The sequence below is a fragment of the Lampetra fluviatilis genome, chromosome 30 (genome assembly GCF_964198595.1).
Source record: "Lampetra fluviatilis chromosome 30, kcLamFluv1.1, whole genome shotgun sequence".
Classification (NCBI taxonomy): domain Eukaryota; kingdom Metazoa; phylum Chordata; class Hyperoartia; order Petromyzontiformes; family Petromyzontidae; genus Lampetra; species Lampetra fluviatilis.
Genome location: NC_136304.1, coordinates 4,592,409 through 4,609,974, shown reverse-complemented (window position 1 = coordinate 4,609,974; position 17,566 = coordinate 4,592,409). Strand labels below are relative to the sequence as shown.

Sequence of the window (17,566 nt, the reverse complement as noted above, 5' to 3'; positions counted from 1 at the left end):
TTTAAATGAGTGCATAAACACCAACGCTGGGCGGACAAAGGCGGTGAGAATGGTGTTGGCTATGCCACCGCCTGGTGCTGGCTTTCATAGGTGCTTGCTAACAGCACATGCCCCATTAGCCTGTGTGGCTATACGGGGAGCTTTGTCTTCGTCGCTTTACACACTCGGATGTGCAAGCAAAGATCCCTCATGTAGCCTTAACAGACAATTGGGGCAAGTCCTGTGAGTGAGCAACTATGAAGGCCAGCGTGGTACAAGAGGAGGTGGTCACCATGCCCGGCCACCTTTGTCTGCCCAGTGCTGATGTTTACAGACTGCACTGGGTACGCATTGAAGGCCGAGTTGACCTTGGAGAGGCACAGAGCCCATTCAATTATTCGCCACTGTTATTAGTCGTGAGCAGAAATGAAACTCGGGTCGCCGGGTTCGCAGCGCAGCGCGCTAACTCCTACGATCCCGCTCCCCACACACACACAGACAACACAAAGACACGCACACAGACACGCACACAGACACGTGTGCGTGTGCGTGCATCCACAAGCTAACGAGCAGCAGGGCGCGGCGGTGATGGATGCATGCTCGTCTGGTCTCCCGCTGGGAGCAGGGCTTGCGTGACGCGTCGTGAGGAATTACTGCGTCTTCCACGTGCTGGCCCACTGGGGATCCTGAGCAGGAATGAGAGTTGGGTGCGTCGTTTGAGGCCGAGGCTGCCGAGGGGAGGCCCAGGACCGGTTCAGATAATCATCGCTGATATTCGCCGCAGCCCCCTATGCGGGATAGCTACCCGAGGTTTACAGCAAGGTAGCGAGTGCTCCGTTGAAGGAGGGCATTTGGGTACGACGAACATTATATGACGGACGAGCTACGTAACTTAATTACATCACAGCTAGGTGAAATAATTAATTACTAACGACAATGTTGATGGTGTTATTTAAACGATGAGCTGGGTTTTTTTCTCCATAAGGGTCAGAGTTCGAGCTGATATTTGATGGTGCACCCCTGTTATAATTTTTTTTATTTCCCCCATGGACTACTTGGGGACCCTTGGCATTTGCTTAGCGCCACCGCTGCGTGTTGTAACAGCCGCCGCCGCAGGTGACGCGACGTGCGCCGGCCTCGGTTGTGACACGCTGCGTGGGTGCCATGTGCGCGCGTGATTCACGAGGGGGAGGGGGAGGGGGAGAGGGGTGTGCAATTTAGTGCCTCTGTCTCTGCCACGAGTTGCCTTAATCCCCTTTTTTTTTTCGTGACCCGTTTAGATTTTTGCCGCCCGCTTCAATTGGAACGTTTTGTGGCAATTTGGGAATAATGGCATCTGACTCGGGGGGGGGGGGGGGGGGGGTGGAAGTGCAGTGGCACAGGTTTGTGCACTGGGAGGTGACCCCATTGACCTTGACTTCGATTCCCGGGCCGTCGCGAACATCAGCAGTGAGTGATATCTCAACCGGTCCCCAGGCTGCACACTTTGCCAGTCTGCGTTGGACCAGCGTGGTGAGGTATGGCCACTTGACCACCATGGCTGACAGTGTGGTGAGGTTTCGATTTAAAGCTTTTGTGACTGCAGGGATTCATCTTCTTGGTTCTTTCGGTAAAGTCACGTAGAAGGGAAATAATAAAATAATAAAAATAAAACAATAAAATACAATTCTCACGAAGTTTCGGCCACAACGCAAGCAGCCGTCCTCAGGTGAAGAACAGGTTTGTCGGAAAGACAGCGTCTGAATGAATGTTGTGAGGCATTTATTCCAGCAGTCGATTGAAAAGGGCTGCAAAATTAATAGTGTTTTATAATTCCTTGGCCAAAACCATGAAAATATAGACAAATAGCTGGTGTAGATACAATAAGGTTTGTCCTATAAAAATCTAGTTTTACTCAAATGGAAATCGGATGACCTAAGTTACTGAATTATTGATAAAACAGTCAATGCTCTGTTGTACCCATGAACTGTAACTGTTAAGAATAATATACAACTGATGTATGTAGACATGCAATAGTGCATTGATTCCTTGATTTAGATTGATCGTTTCGCTCGCCATACATGCTAGAATCAATTATATCAGCTTGATTGATACGTCAATGTTACAATTAGGCATATAGGCTAATATAGTGCAACAAAGCTGTACCAACCAGACAGAGCACGTGAGAAATAACAGAAATGAGATGGCAAAAGTAAGTAAAAAAATAATAATAAAAATAAAAATGAATGACTTCCTTAATCAAATCGTGACCCTTGAACCGTGCCTTGTCTCCGAGTCCCTGGTGACAGATGTGAATCGTTGCACACCGATTGTACAGGAATCCGTAATGTGGCAGTGATGGCTTGCGTGTGACTTGCGGGTTGTGGAAGCTACACAACCGCTGGCAAGGCAGTTTTGAAACATTGGGGCAAGTTTCTTAAATTCGCCCCCGCCACTCCACCACCGCCTCCGTCCACCCAACGGTATAAATCGGTTAAACACCGCAGCGGAGACAATCAGTAGGTCACGCGCATGGTGAGGTAAAGTGTGGGTCCTCCCACCTCTTGCCAAGACACAACTGGTCAGTGTAGAGGAGTAGACCCCCAGGATACTCTCTCGAGCTTGCTTGACGTGGGTAGCCCCTTTTGCCAAAAGTGGCCTGAGCAATGACTTTCATGGGGCTGCTGCACCTTGTACCTTTTTGGGCACACCATATGAAGTGATTCCATTCATGGTGACGGAAGCTCACCCTTGGGTGTTCATTTCGACTTGATAAACCCAACATGAATTTTGCACGTGGCCAGCAGCGTTCATGTCAAAGGATGTGTAATGAGAAGTCGCGGGCAAGGGCTCTTTTATCGCATGATTCAATCACGGGGCCAAAGCTGCCGTGACCATTCTCACAAAAGCCATAATGTTTGGCCAATTGCACGCATTAATGGAATCAACCAAACGTCCCGTGAAAACATTTTTTCGTGTCGGTTTCAAATTATTGTTTTTCTTAGAATAAGTGCTTTTCTTTTTTGCATCAACATACCTTGGAACATCTATCAGGCTGACAGATACAGTATGTCCTTCCAAATGTTTTTATTTGCATTTATATATGGCACTTGCATGTCTCAGCAACTCAAAGCCCCTTGAAGGGGACCCACCCCCCCCAGTGGCAGTTGTCCCTGTGCAGCACAAGATGATTCGGCACCGGCTTGTGCATTTATCTGCCAGTCGGGAGCGGAAATTGCCATGCCTTTCCAAATGAAGTCATTTTGTGAGTAATTCTCCAAATTCGGCTCATTTCGACCGTGACACCGGTACACAACGGCGTGCTCATTAACATCCCCAGTGAAGCCGTTTGCACGTCGTATTTTATGGTTAAAACCACATCGGAGTAGCAACCAGGGGCAGCCTGCAGGGTTCAAACCACGAACTTCCGCAACTGGCGTCGAATGCGCTACCGCCCGGCCTTGTCGAGGACATAGGTGCAGTGGGACCCCTACTCGGTCCCTGCGATGCACTTGGCTCGCTGTGTTTTTTTGTGCGGCATCTTAAGATGGGGTTGAATGCAGATTCTCTGTAAATCCAAATTGTAACTGTGCTGTGTGAAGAAAATTGTCAATTACATTGCGAATTTTGTACAAAATACGTGCATTTCTGACGCAGTGAAACGGTTTTGAACGCAATGTAAGCTGCGCATGATGGATTCCGTCCAATCAAAGACAGTTATAACCAGAGGTGGGACAAAGTCATTGTTATGCAAGTCCAAGTCGAGTCGCAAGTCATCAAATTCATGACTCGAGTCTGACTCGAGTCCAAGTCACATGACTCGAGTCCACATCTCAGAGGTGGGACAAAGTCATTGTTATGCAAGTCCAAGTCGAGTCGCAAGTCATCAAATTCATGACTCGAGTCTGACTCGAGTCCAAGTCACATGACTCGAGTCCACATCTCATAGGTGGGACAAAGTCATTGTTATGCAAGTCCAAGTCGAGTCGCAAGTCATCAAATTCATGACTCGAGTCTGACTCGAGTCCAAGTCACATGACTCGAGTCCACATCTCAGAGGTGGGACAAAGTCATTGTTATGCAAGTCCAAGTCGAGTCGCAAGTCATCAAATTCATGACTCGAGTCTGACTCGAGTCCAAGTCACATGACTCGAGTCCACATCTCAGAGGTGGGACAAAGTCATTGTTATGCAAGTCCAAGTCGAGTCGCAAGTCATCAAATTCATGACTCGAGTCTGACTCGAGTCCAAGTCACATGACTCGAGTCCACATCTCATAGGTGGGACAAAGTCATTGTTATGCAAGTCCAAGTCGAGTCGCAAGTCATCAAATTCATGACTCGAGTCTGACTCGAGTCCAAGTCACATGACTCGAGTCCACATCTCAGAGGTGGGACAAAGTCATTGTTATGCAAGTCCAAGTCGAGTCGCAAGTCATCAAATTCATGACTCGAGTCTGACTCGAGTCCAAGTCACATGACTCGAGTCCACACCTCTGGTTATAACCAATGTTCTCCTGTAAAAACAAAGCATTAATCACTTTGCACAATGCCAGTGGTGGCTCCGACAAAAAAGCAACACAATCGGTGTTGAAAAATGGTCGACAACTGACTTTGATTTGAATAAGCCAAGCTATTTCTCTCTGCTACTCAGTACAAACACTTGAGTGAGGATTTCCCAGAGGAGTAAAGGACATTTATTATTATTATTATTGTAGAATTGTGTCCGGAAGCCACAGCAGTCATCAGATGCTCGGTGTAATTGGCAATTTTCTCCCACAAAATGGGAAGCACATTTACAATTTTGGATTGATAGAGTGCTGCATGCTCAACAGGCTGCTCAATGCCATGGGATGTTTGCATGATGGGGGAGGAAATAGAGTAGATGTAGGTTTGTTTGGTGTTTGTAATACGAGAGACAATCCTAGGGAGAAGGAGACCACCTGGATAGTGGACCTGCCTGCGCTTTGTTTAAATGTGATCATTGTAAATGCGTATACGTTGTGCATCACGGATGACCAAATCAACCGAGCTCATTCTCAACAGATCTTGAAAGCTGAAGCGTGGTTAAGCCGAGTTAGTCCTTGAACGGGTGACCACCGTGCATTAGACAAACAAAAACACTGGTGTTTTAGGTTGCTGCAGTGCTGCGTTGTCAGCCCTGTTCTTCTGTACCATGCTCCTAGCCTTCGCTATCCCCCCACTGACCAGCGTGATGACGTGTGGTCAAATAATCCCCACGACCCACACGGTATGGGGAAGGCCCTCATTCCATGGTGGATTGATTTAAAGGGCCGTACATTCTTCGTCATTATCATCCGCCATGGTCAATCCACTGCTGGATGAGGCCTCTCGAAAGCCGCTGCCACGTCTCGCGGAGTTCATTGCTCCATCTCCTCGGTGGACGTGTTTCATTCCGTCGTCCATTACCAATATTCAAACTAAACACACGTAATTTCGATTTAAAGCTTTCGTGACTGCAGGGATTCATTTTCTTGATTCTTTCGGTAAAGTCACGTAGAAGGGAAATAATAAAAAATGTAATCAATATTATTTTATTATGTTTTATTTTTATTATTTTATTATTTCCCTTCTACGTGACTTTACCGAAAGAACCAAGAAGATAAACACACTCAAGTTGGATGCGTATTCTTCGCCCTCCGACTGACGTCAGCGTGCTTCCTCATGTGCCCTCAAATCCACGAAGGCCCACTTTCAGTTCAACGCGCGTGCAGATTTCTCACCCACTCGGACGGTAACTTGCGGCGTTGCTGCTGAGTTGTGCTTCCGGGAAAGCAGGAAGAGGCACGCAAACAAGTCGTCACGTGACGCGGCGCAGCGGCAACGCGTTTGCCCGTTCGAATCTGGCAGGCTGCCCTGGTTAATAATGAAGATTTTTTTTGGGTTAGATCGCGTACGTGTACATGGGTCGTACCCCTCCACCACTCGACACAGTCAGTAAGGTTTGTCACGTAAACAACGTGCCAGTTAGTTAGTACTTCAACCCACTGGTGTGCTGGAGAGTAAATCCACAACATTTACAATTTGTATACGATGTTTCGCTGGTAATTACATCCAGCATCATCGGGCGATTTGCTCGATGATGCTGGATGTAATTGGGCATGTATACTTACGTTCACCCAAAAACCTTTATTATGAATAATATTGGTCGCGAAAGCCTACGTGCTAAACTGAAAGTTAACTAACCATAATCATTTCAAGTGCCGTCTGCTTCACAGTGGATGCTAAATATGCAATGAACGTCATTTGCAAGTATAGGCCATTGCGTTGCCGGCTTCACGGTCCGAGTTTTCTAAAAAATATATAATGGCACCTCCATTTTACTCAATTGGGATTAGAGTACACATAGCCATCATCGCCCAATTCTGCTGCGTAAACTTGGCAGGACCCTCCTGGGTGCCAGATGGCAAGATGTTAACTACCTCGCCTGGTATACAGGAGGTTGTGGGTTCGATCTTGACCACGATGCCTGAATATTTGAGGTCTGCTTGTCTTCCCCGTGGTCGTGTGGATTTTTCTCCGGGTCCTCCGGTTTTCCACATTTAGAAACCTGCCTTTAGACTATTTGGCTGCTAGAAATGTCCACATGATACACCACTCCGTTGAGCTATCATTTGTGGGCCTTACCTGGTAAAATAAAAAATAGTTTAATGATACGATGTAATGCTATTTGGAGTTATACAGTGTCCAGACGTATTTTTTACACAGAGAGAGAGCAGAGGCAGTCAGTCATTGGCCCAGGAGAAAAGGAAGGTAAATAATGGTTTTAAAAATGTATTTTCCTGGAACCCGTGCAGGGCCTGTTTCCAATGAAGTATTTTTCTGATGAATTGAAACCCGACAAACAAAGTGTGTGAGAAGCCCAATGACAATGGCTGTAAATGTTGTTGTTGTTGTCCAGTCCGCCGCGATGCATTCCGCCTTCTCTCGTAAACTCTGGTCCTCTATCTGATGTGAATAGTTCAATCTTTGTTCACGTGCGTGAACTCGTCCTTTTGCTCTGTGTATGAAGAGCAACTGCACAAGTCTGTTCAATTTTGCAATCGTAATGCAGATTTCGATTTGATACATCAACGGAAACGATCATCGTCGACAGTGAAGAGATCTTGTAGTTTAGTGGGAACGCCGCGTGTGTGTGTGCGTGGACGTGCGTGTGCGTGGACGTGCGTGTGCGTGGACGTGTGTGTGCGTGTGTGTGCGTGGACGTGTGTGTGCGTGTGTGTGTGTGGACGTGCGTGTGCGTGGACGTGTGTGTGCGTGTGTGTGCGTGGACGTGCGTGTGCGTGGACGTGTGTGTGCATGTGTGTGCGTGGACGTGTGTGTGTGTGGACGTGCGTGTGCGTGGACGTGTGTGTGTGCGTGGACGTGTGTGTGTGCGTGGACGTGTGTGTGTGTGTGTGCGTGCGTGTGCGTGGACGTGTGTGCGCACAAATGCGTATATGAATCCTCTTTATTCTTTCCATTTTCATGTTTGCCCGTCTTTCCGTCCGCCAATCCGTTTGTCGATCCACCCATCCATCCATACGGTCGTCCGCCAGTCTCATTGATTTCCAACCTCCCACCTTACCCGCCCGCCCCCGCAGGTCGTCCTTGCCATGCCCTATGACACACCGGTACCGGGCTACGGCAACAACACGGTGAACACCATGCGTCTGTGGTCGTCGCGAGCTCCCAACGACTTCAACCTGCAGGACTGTGAGCGCGACGCTGTCACCTCCTCCACCCACCCGCTCGCTCACCCGCTCGCTCGCCCGCTCGCTCGGACACACCGTCTTCCTGTTATCGTTTCTTTCCGTGCCGCATTGTCACACCACCTGTGCTTTCTAGACATCAATTGATTACCCCTCCCTCCCTCCCTCCGCCCCCTTGCGATCTCTTTCACGGTCACGATTTGACTCGGAGGGCAATGCAGAAAAATCAATCCGTTGTTGTGCTGTGGCTTTGATGATCCAATGTCCATGCTCCCCCACCAACACCAACCCGCATTGACCAGCGTGGTGAAGTATGGTCGGATAACTGCCACGATCACATGGCCTATCGGATGCACCAAAATGTCTTCAGTGTACGTGATTCAATTAAAGAATTGAGTATTGTTTTATTGCCAATGCGGTGAATAGATACTCTCTAGCAGTGGCAGGGATTATGTAAAGGGATTACATGTAGTATATAAAATAATAATGAACTCTTTGGATCTCTGTAGTGTCTAAATGCAACCACATCACATCTCAAGAAGCTGGACAGAAACAGAGGGCATATTTATTTTTATAGAGTCATTCCGTGTTACATTTTTATTTTGCTTCACCGGTTGAGTACTTAAGAGACCAAGATGGCTCTGGTTTACAAAATAACAACAGCAAAAACAAACAAATAACATACAGCAATGAAGTAAACGGCAAACGGCAAACGGGACGAAAACAAAAACACTGCACAAGGAGTCGAACGTATTGCCCAAACATAATTCAAAGGTAAATGAAAGCTAAAAATGTAATTCCCTGCGGCTCAAATCACCTCTGGCCGATGAACATCCAGTTCGGTCACAGAACAAATTCACAAACGAAGCTACAGGCACATCCAACGTTAAACACATTTTTGTCGGCCTTTTGCTTTGATGGCCACCTACCTACGCCAGGTGGATAATGGGAATTGTTTGACCATACTTCCCCATTATCGTCAGTGCGGGCGGCTTAATGGAGAGCCCGGGACCTGTTTAGGCATCGGTCTCTGATGTTGGCCGTGGTTGGGATTCGAACCCAGGCTGGCCAGGTTCATCGCCCAGTTCACAAAACCACCCTTGCCACCGCTGTAGCTGGCATACAGATGGGATGCACGCGTCGTGAGCGCAGGAATCCGTTTTTGAATCAGCTTTTCTGGTGACATACTTCTTTATCTTCTTGGTTCTTTCGGTAAGGTCACATAGAAGGGAAATAATAAAATAATAAAAATACAAATTTATCAAATACAATTCTCACGACGTTTCGGCTGCTTGCGTTGTGGCCGAAACGTTGTGAGAATTGTATTTTATTATGTTTTATTTTTATTATTTCATTATTTCCCTTCTACGTGACCTTACCGAAAGAACCAAGAAGATGAATCCCTGCAGTCACGAAAGCTTTAAATCGAAATACTTCTTTATCTTATGATACTCTTATTTATTCTCCCTTCCCTCTCTCCGTGGGTCTGTCCCTGTTAATTCCCGTCTTTTGTTCTCTCTCTCTCCCACCATTGTCTCTTTCGTAATCACCGCCAGTTCCTTTGTCTCGCAGCGCCTCAACTTTTTTTTCACATTTCTGCCTCTTGTTGTGCTTCTCTCCGTGTGCCCCCCCATCCAGCTGGGCCTGATAGCTCTGCCCGGCTTCCTTGCCCGTCTGCCTGCCATCCATCCATGCTCGTCTGCCTCTATATTTGTCATTATCTTTGCTTCTGGCTGCCAATCTGCCTGTCTCTCTGTCCATTCATTCATCAGTCTGCCTGCCTTCCTGTTCATCTGCTTGCAAGTCCCTCTGTCTACCTTCCTGTTTCTGTCTGGCTGCTTGCTTGCTTGTCTGTTTGTTGCGTTCTCAGTCTCTCTGTCTCTCCATTTGACACTCTATCTGCATATCGGCCTGCCTGTCTGTGTCTCTGTCCATCCATATGTCAATTTGTCCGTCTGCCCATTCATCATGCCTGCCTTGCCCTGCCCTGCTTGTCTGCTTGGATGTCTGCCCGCCTGCTTCTCTCCCTTTCTTCTGAATTCATTTTCCCGGTCACATCACTCCCCTTGTCATCCCCTGCACATTTTCTCCTACTCAACAAATTCCCCTCTCCCCTTGCCCCCCTGCCCCATGCTCGTCCACCTTCCACGGCCCATCATCACATTTCTCCTGCACAAGCAACCCCGCTTTGCTTTGCCGTGATGCAATGTTTGCACAACGTTGTTGATGGCAAGGATCTCCAAGCCCGCCCCCCCCCCGCCTCCTCTTCCTCCCCACGCGTTGCCGCTCCACGTCGTGCACACATTTCCCCATTGACTTGCGTCGAATCTGCTGCGATCCCATTACCAGCAGGAAATGTAATACGGCCTTAAATGACTCCAGATTGCTAAAAGCGCCCCGCAACAGTTTGTTCCATTGAGCCCAAAATAGAAGCAAATAAAAACATCTACGACGCAATATCTGTAAGCGAAAACGATACTCGGCGTGGATTTTGCGTTGCCATCCAAAGCTGCACGGGAATGCTTCGTGCGTGCGTACACAGTCCCCTTTTTGTCAATCCGTCGCTGGAGTCGAGTGGGTCAAACCAGCTTGGCTTGCGAGATCTGATGAGATCGGGCACATTTTGGTTGATTGGGTAATACACAGTAAAATATATATGAATCAATTATTATCTAATTAATTAAATGCGATTATTTTTTGTGCGGTAACTTCAAAACGAGGCACACGTAGATGAATGCCCTGCGACAGTTTTGCCCTGGAAGGACATCCTCCAATCCGGCATATGGGTCCACTCGCTCGTCCCGGCAAGCATTAGGGAATGGAACGGCTAAATATTTTCATTTATTCATCGCATCGTGTGCAGCAATTACCTAAGCAGTGCTGCAGCCAAGCAAAGTTCACAAATAAGAAAAAATAAACGTGCGATACCAATAGCAGGGGTATTAAAAATGCAGCACGGGTGCTATTTCTGACGGCGAGCCGGACAAAGCAGCGCAAGAGCCGATTAACCTTTCATTTTTTTTATCTCCCTAGGCTCGCAGTTTTGTTCCGCAAGGACGATTGACAAGGCCAAGGGATAAACTTGTCACTGGCTGTAATTTTGCCGGGAAATAGAAGCGAGGCAACGCTAAAGGTCGGAGGTCGTCGGGGGGCGGGGGGTGGGGGGGTACAAAGGGTCATTGGTGCGGTTGGATCGGGGGGCCGGGGGGTAAAAAGTGATGGGGCCCGGTCAGCATCAGAGGCAGTGATTGGCTGCTGTCCGATATGTTGCAGGGTCGGAGGTCAACAAGGGTCGTTCCGCATGACCTCTTGCTCCACTCCCCCTGCCCCTTATTGGAGCTATTGAACTTGTTTACGTCGACGTTTAGCCGCGTGGTTTTCAGGCTTCTGCTATCTATCCGTAACCGTTACGTTGTGGGCAGCAGAGTTGGCTCAACAAAGTCCATCGTTGTGCGATATATTTTTGGTGGTGCATCTATGCTCCCTGCGCATTTGGCGTCGGAGCGTGAGCTCAGGATTATGGGTGCTAGGTACCACCTTTACCAACCAGCACTCGCCAGAGCGGCGAAGCATACTGATATAATCACCACGACCCACACAGCGTGGGGAGGCCCTCATCCAGCAGTGGATTGACAATAGGATTAGGGTTGATACTTGTACTTAGATAGCCGTGCTGTGACGGCGTAGCCTTTCCCGATGTCTTCTTGCAGCGGAGATATTTTGATTGGATGCTTTCTATTCGGTGGCAAATTGAATTACCGTAATCGCATTGGTCACTTGGAACAGGCTGCTTAGTCGGGCAACGGGATCAGCAAGTTACGCCTAAACGTCCTTCCTGCCAAGGGCACTGACTGCAGGACATCTTTAGTTGAATGATCACCAGCCTCGTGATGGGCAAATATTCCGTCTGTCTGGCCCTTAGACCTGACAACTCCTTGAATAATCTGGCCTTTTCAGCGGTGATTTTTGGCTCATTTGGAATACTAATTCGGAATACAAATGAGCCTCGGCACTTTCACCAAAGGGCCCTCCTAGGTTGTTGCCGGATTTCAATATTTAACGGCAAATGTCACACGCAAGATTTATTTAAAAGTCAGAGTTTTCCCGTGCTCAAGTGAACGCTGCGTTGGTGCTCATCCCTGTTTCTGTTCCAGAGGAAGTGGTGGAAATTACACGTTTTTATGGCTGGGACTAAGTCTTTCCATAGAGTAACTATTGACTTTTCACCAGGTGGTATTAATTTTTCTGCTGGAAGATGACGACGATGATGATTATGATTTGATAATTATAATTTGCTTTGCCAACGAAAGTATGTTACAACATTAAATTCATCATCACCGTCGACTTTAGCCAGAAACAATCTGCTGCAAGATGAATGCCACTACAAAAATAAGATTCATCTTCTTGGTTCTTTCGGTAAAGTCACGTAGAAGGAAAATAATAAAATAATAAAAATAAAACATAATAAAATAATTCTCACGACGTTTCGGCCACAACGCAAGCAGCCGTCTTCAGGTGGAGAACAGGTCTGTCGAGAAGGCAGACTCTGCCTTATTATGTCTGCCTTCTCGACAGACCTGTTCTCCACCTGAAGACGGCTGCTTGCGTTGTGGTCGAAACGTCGTGAGAATTATTTTATTATGTTTTTTTTGTATTATTTTATTATTTTCCTTCTACGTGACTTTACCGAAAGAACCAAGAAGATGAATCCCTGCAGTCACGAAAGCTTTAAATCGTCTGTTCTCATTTGCATATTCACGCCACGGATTAAAAAGAACACATGGCCCATAAATGAAACACCTCTTGTAAATGCACATCTCAGCTGTGTGTGTCTTGTGTTTACCTGACAAGCATTTCATGAAGATTTGATAATGAAACATTTTTTTCAACTTATTTTCAAGGGCAGTTTAGCGCTATTGTTTTCACTGCGGTGTAACTGCCGTGACTGACGTGGAGCAGGTGCAAAGCTATCTTCAATTTGTTTTGTGATTTTACACGAATGTGCTGCCCAGCTCTGCGAGTGCGCGCCCGCTCGTCACTTCAAATCATACCGGCTGCGTTGTCCGGCATGCCCATTGGGCCTTTCCCCGAAATGTATGTATGTTGAACTTCTTTCGCACCGTAAGTAGCCAACCGTGCATAAATCGGAGGTGCGGGGAGGGAAGGACAACCAAACTAAACACAAACTGACCGACCGAGCTGTTTGCCGCCCTTTCGTTTCTCTCGCCGCACCGCAGTCAACGTCGGGGACTACATCCAGGCCGTGCTCGACCGTAATCTCGCTGAGAACATCTCCCGCGTGCTCTACCCCAACGACAACGTACGTATGGAGGCCTCCTCGCAGAGGCCCACGGTGTCAACCTTCGTGGGAGATCGCTCCTTCTCCAGGGGCGCCGCAAGTGGCGATGCTATCACCCTCGCCTGATATGCAGGCGGTCGTGGGTTCGATCCCGACCCTGGCGCCTGCTGCTGTATATTTGGAATTTGCGTGTGTCTTTTCCCGTGGTCACGAGGATTTGGCTGCTATAAATTTCCACGTGATAATCCACCTTGTTGAGCTGTCATTTGTGGCCAGGTCGCTTCTGAAAAGAAAGAACACAGCTTTGAGCAGGCCTTAACTGGTCAAATAAAAAAAATAGTTTTATCAGTTTAGTTTCGTTTCTCGGCTCCTGCTCCTGATGTCTGTGTGGTTGAGACGCTGCTGCTGCTGCTCTTATTGGAGTCAACACTTAAGACCCCCCCCAGCCCCCATTTGTGTTTACGTGACGTAAAGCACATATCGTCATGCCCCCCCCCCACTGAAGCATCTGGAGATACGGTTGCATCGAGATGCCGCTATAAACGCGTAAATTGGATTGTATTGCAACATCTCAAAATGACAATAATAATAGAGGTCAAATTTAAAAGTCAAAGTGATTTCCCGCTCAAACGAAGGAGACTGACCTACGACTCTTTCACGCTGGCCAAGCGTCTCTGAAGAGGTCGGTTGTGTCCCACAATTTACCCCAACCGCACGTGGACCTGCCGCTCGATCGACAAACCGTGCCCCGACCCGTTGTACCTCTGCTGTCGGGTGGACAGAGACGCTGGCGGGGGGGGGGGAGGGATATTTCAGAACCTCGCTCCCCATTGTTTTTCCCCCGACCGCAGTTCTTCGAGGGCAAGGAGCTGCGGCTGAAGCAGGAGTACTTTGTGGTGGCGGCGACGCTGCAGGACATCATCCGCCGCTACAAGGCGTGCAAATCCGGAACCAGGACGACGTTCGACGCCTTCCCTGACAAGGCAAGCGCCACTGCGCGGCCTGACCCCCACACCAACCCCCCCACCGCGTGCTGAACTCGCGACTTTTGCATTGCACACAGAGGGGCCCTCTGCTCTTCAACGCCATTTGAACATACACGCATTGTGTATTTGTATGTTAAACTTATTTCGCACCGTACTCAAAGGAAACGGCGCTAATCAGAGCTGCGGGGGGGACAACAAATTAAACGCACGAAGCGGTTTTCCAAGAAATTGGTTTTCAATCTAGATGATGATTTAACAGTGCATCGCTCCCAGCGGCCTCCTAATATCGGAAGGAAGAGCGTTCCAGACGGACGCAGAAGCGCGTCCGAAAGCGCCGCGCGATGCGGTGACTGTTATTTGTTCGATGGCTCGACTTGTGGAACGCAGCCGCAGCTGCATCGTCACGTCGGAACCTTGCTGCGTGCACCACAGTGGCCGGAGCATCGTTGGCTAGGGGCCTGGTACAAGGAATGACATGGGCCCCCCTCCCCTGTCCGATATCACCCCCCCTCACCCTTCATAGCCTGGCGCCTAACACCTTCTGGCCGATGAGCACCCAGTGCAGTTTCACCGTCTGTACACTCGATCGTTAAGCCACTGGGTCATATGTTATTCTATGGGTCCGATGTTAGTCTTTAGGTTCTATGTTAGCCTGCGGAAGTCTACGGGTCTCTGTGAGTCTGTGTAGCGTGGTTGGCGTTGGAGCCCTGGGTTGTTTGGCCAACTCCACGAATCGGTGTTTATAGATGTGGAGCGTGGGGGAGCGACTCTCAATCGTTGTGTAATAAAGGTCGTTGAGGCGACTTCTGGAATCCGGTCTTTTATTCAACTTGCATTATAGATTTCCTTCCCGCTGCTGACAGACAGCGTGAGAGGGATAGATAGAGACGCACTGCCACGTGGCAACCCGGAGCCCCGCTCACGCGTGGCCCCTTCCTCCATTCGTTCCCGTTCTGACCACGTGTCGTTAGTCTCCACCCCTATTTAATACCCGGGTCACATGGTACGTTTCCACCAATCCTGGTTAGCCTCCATGGAATTTTCCAGGCTCCCTCGTAGGCTCCCGGGACCACGCCCCTGACTCATCTCCCTATTGGCTGTGGCCAAAGCCAGCAGAACCAATCCTCTCCTTACAGCTGTCACCTTTCCATTACGTCAGGGCCACGCCCCTAGGCTTCCCCCCATTGGCTATAAACCAGGACCGGCAGAGCCAATCAGCATGACGAGTTGTGATACGTCAGTGAGCCAGATATATCCTCACATTACACTTGTACAGGTGGAAATGAATCAACTTTCTCTACTTCCCATCATACCCTGACCATAAGTCAGGAGATGGTGACCTCGACGCCCACAGGTCGGGAGGGAATATCGCGAATGTGTGTGTGTGCGTGATCCGCCAACCCGGACGATTGAGACTCAACCGTATTCCGACTCTCGCCGAAAAATGTTTCCACGTGTACCGCAGGTCGCCATCCAGCTGAACGACACCCACCCATCGCTGGTCATCCCGGAGTTGATGCGAGTGTTTTTGGATGTGGAGAAGCTGGACTGGGATAAGGCGAGCAGGCCCCCCCCCCTCGCATTTCTATTTCGCTCGCCCATGAAACAAACATCCATCATCATGAGTCTGTATCAGCTACCCGCCATCATAATCATCATCAGCCATGATCGATCCACCGCTTGATGTTGGCCTTGCCCAAGCCCATCACTGTAACAATCCGCAAAGTGCCTGCTGACAAGCAGATGTCGTCTCAAGCATCTCTGCTGCAGCTACCACTCTTGTTATTCGTCTCGGCCACTGGCCAAACACCACCTATTGAGTATTCGTCGTCCGTAGTTTAAAGGCACAGCCGAGAACCTGGGTTCAAATCTCAGTAGCCGATTGTGCTTTAAGCCACGTGGAGTGAATTTGATGGCATCAGCCCAGTCACCAGTGACTGCACAGTCAACCATGGCCTTCGTATCGAGATTGGTTCTGTAACCTGATTTGACTAAACTCACGCCTTTTGAGAATGTATCAGTTTGAATGTCACGCTACGAACGGTGCTGTGTAGCATGCTGGGTGGGAAGGTGCTGCCCTCTGGAGTGATTTTTTTGTTTGTTTGTGCAGTCATTGGGTGACCGAGCTGACACCATTAACTGACCACGTGTCAACGAGCGTAGTTTATATTATTGGCGAATCGACACGCTCAGGATGCAGTTCAAATCTAGATTCAGGACGGAGTTAATGAGATTCAAGTAAAAATGTAGCTGCATGTGATCGATTCCGTCCAATCGCAAACCGTTAAACTCGGGACGCTGAGAATCCCTTGAAGTGACCTCAAATTATTTGGTGGTGCTGTGTTATCAGCGGTGCACCGAGCACGAATAACAACCATTACTCAACACATTCGTCAATAGCGCTGCCTTGTATACACTTTTCTCTTCAAGGCAGCACTATTGACGGATGTGTCGAGGGTTTATTTTTTTCTGACCGCGGGGCAGAGCTCGCCCCAGGTTCTAACCCAGCATCTCAGCGGTGCCTGCTCAGGGCTCTGACCTGCAATCCACCGAGGCCCACGCCCAGATGCCAATCATGCGCGTGTGTGCGTGTATGTGCGTGTGTGTGGGGTGCCAAGGATAGATATTTTTTCCCACGTAGTGGTCCTTAGGTTGAGCGTGGAGTGGTTACCAGCCCCTCGCACCCGTCCTGAGCACCCTTTGGCCGCAACACACTTCACGTGGCCTTAACGTGGCCTTAAAGTGGACTTAGTCTGGCGCAAGCACCGTGGTGAAATCACCGCCACCTAGTGGTGAATGGCGGTTGTTGTTGGTGCCACGGTGGAGAGATGTTAATTACCTCGCCTGGGTATGCAGGAGGTCGTGGGTTCGATCCAGACCCTGACGCCTGCTGTATATTTCATGGTCTCCCCATGGACACGTGGAATTTTCTCCGGGTCCTCCGGTTTTTCCCTCCACATTTATAATCAACATTCATTTAGAGTATTTGGCTGCTTTAAATGTCCACACGATAAGCCACTTAATTTAGCTATCATTTGTGGCCAGGCCGCTTCTGAAAAACAGCTATACAGCTCAGTGGGCCCTACCTGTTAAAACATTTGTTTTATTGCCACGCTCGCGGTGTGCGCCCTATCAGGCGTGGGACATCACGGTGCGCACGTGCGCGTACACCAACCACACGGTGCTTCCCGAGGCCCTCGAGCGCTGGCCCGTGCATCTCATGGAGAACCTCCTGCCGCGGCACCTCGACATCATCTATGAGATCAACATGAAGCACCTGGAGGTACTGCGCTCGGAGCCGCCAACGCCTCTCTTGAAAGCGACTCCGCTTCCGTGTTCCTCTGTCCCCCAGTGACCCCGTGTCACCATCGCCCCCGTGTGTCTGTGACTATGTATGCCACTGTCTGTATCCCGAAGACGCTGCATCCTCCTATTATCGTGTCCCCGTATCTTCACGTCTCCGTGTTCCCATGTAAGCTCGTATCCGCCTCTCCCCGTGTCCCCATGTCCCGCATCCCTGTGCATCCTTGTCTGCATATCGTGATGGCCCCCTTGTGCCCACGTCCTGGTGTCTCTGTGTCCCCGTGTCCCCATGTCCCCCATGTTTCCGTGT

General features: G+C 49.1%; 1 protein-coding gene across 2 annotated transcripts in view; it reads left to right on the top strand.

Moving 5' to 3' along the window:
- The window catches only part of PYGL (glycogen phosphorylase L), a 50,045-nt gene that overhangs the window by 22,099 nt on the left and 10,380 nt on the right, over positions 1–17,566 (top strand). For both annotated transcript variants that reach the window (XM_078870372.1, XM_078870371.1), the window contains exons 7-11: positions 7,561–7,672; positions 12,906–12,988; positions 13,819–13,950; positions 15,419–15,511; positions 17,090–17,236. In XM_078870372.1, the coding sequence (XP_078726498.1) occupies positions 7,561–7,672; positions 12,906–12,988; positions 13,819–13,950; positions 15,419–15,511; positions 17,090–17,236 (567 nt within the window). The remainder of the gene's footprint in view (positions 1–7,560; positions 7,673–12,905; positions 12,989–13,818; positions 13,951–15,418; positions 15,512–17,089; positions 17,237–17,566) is intronic.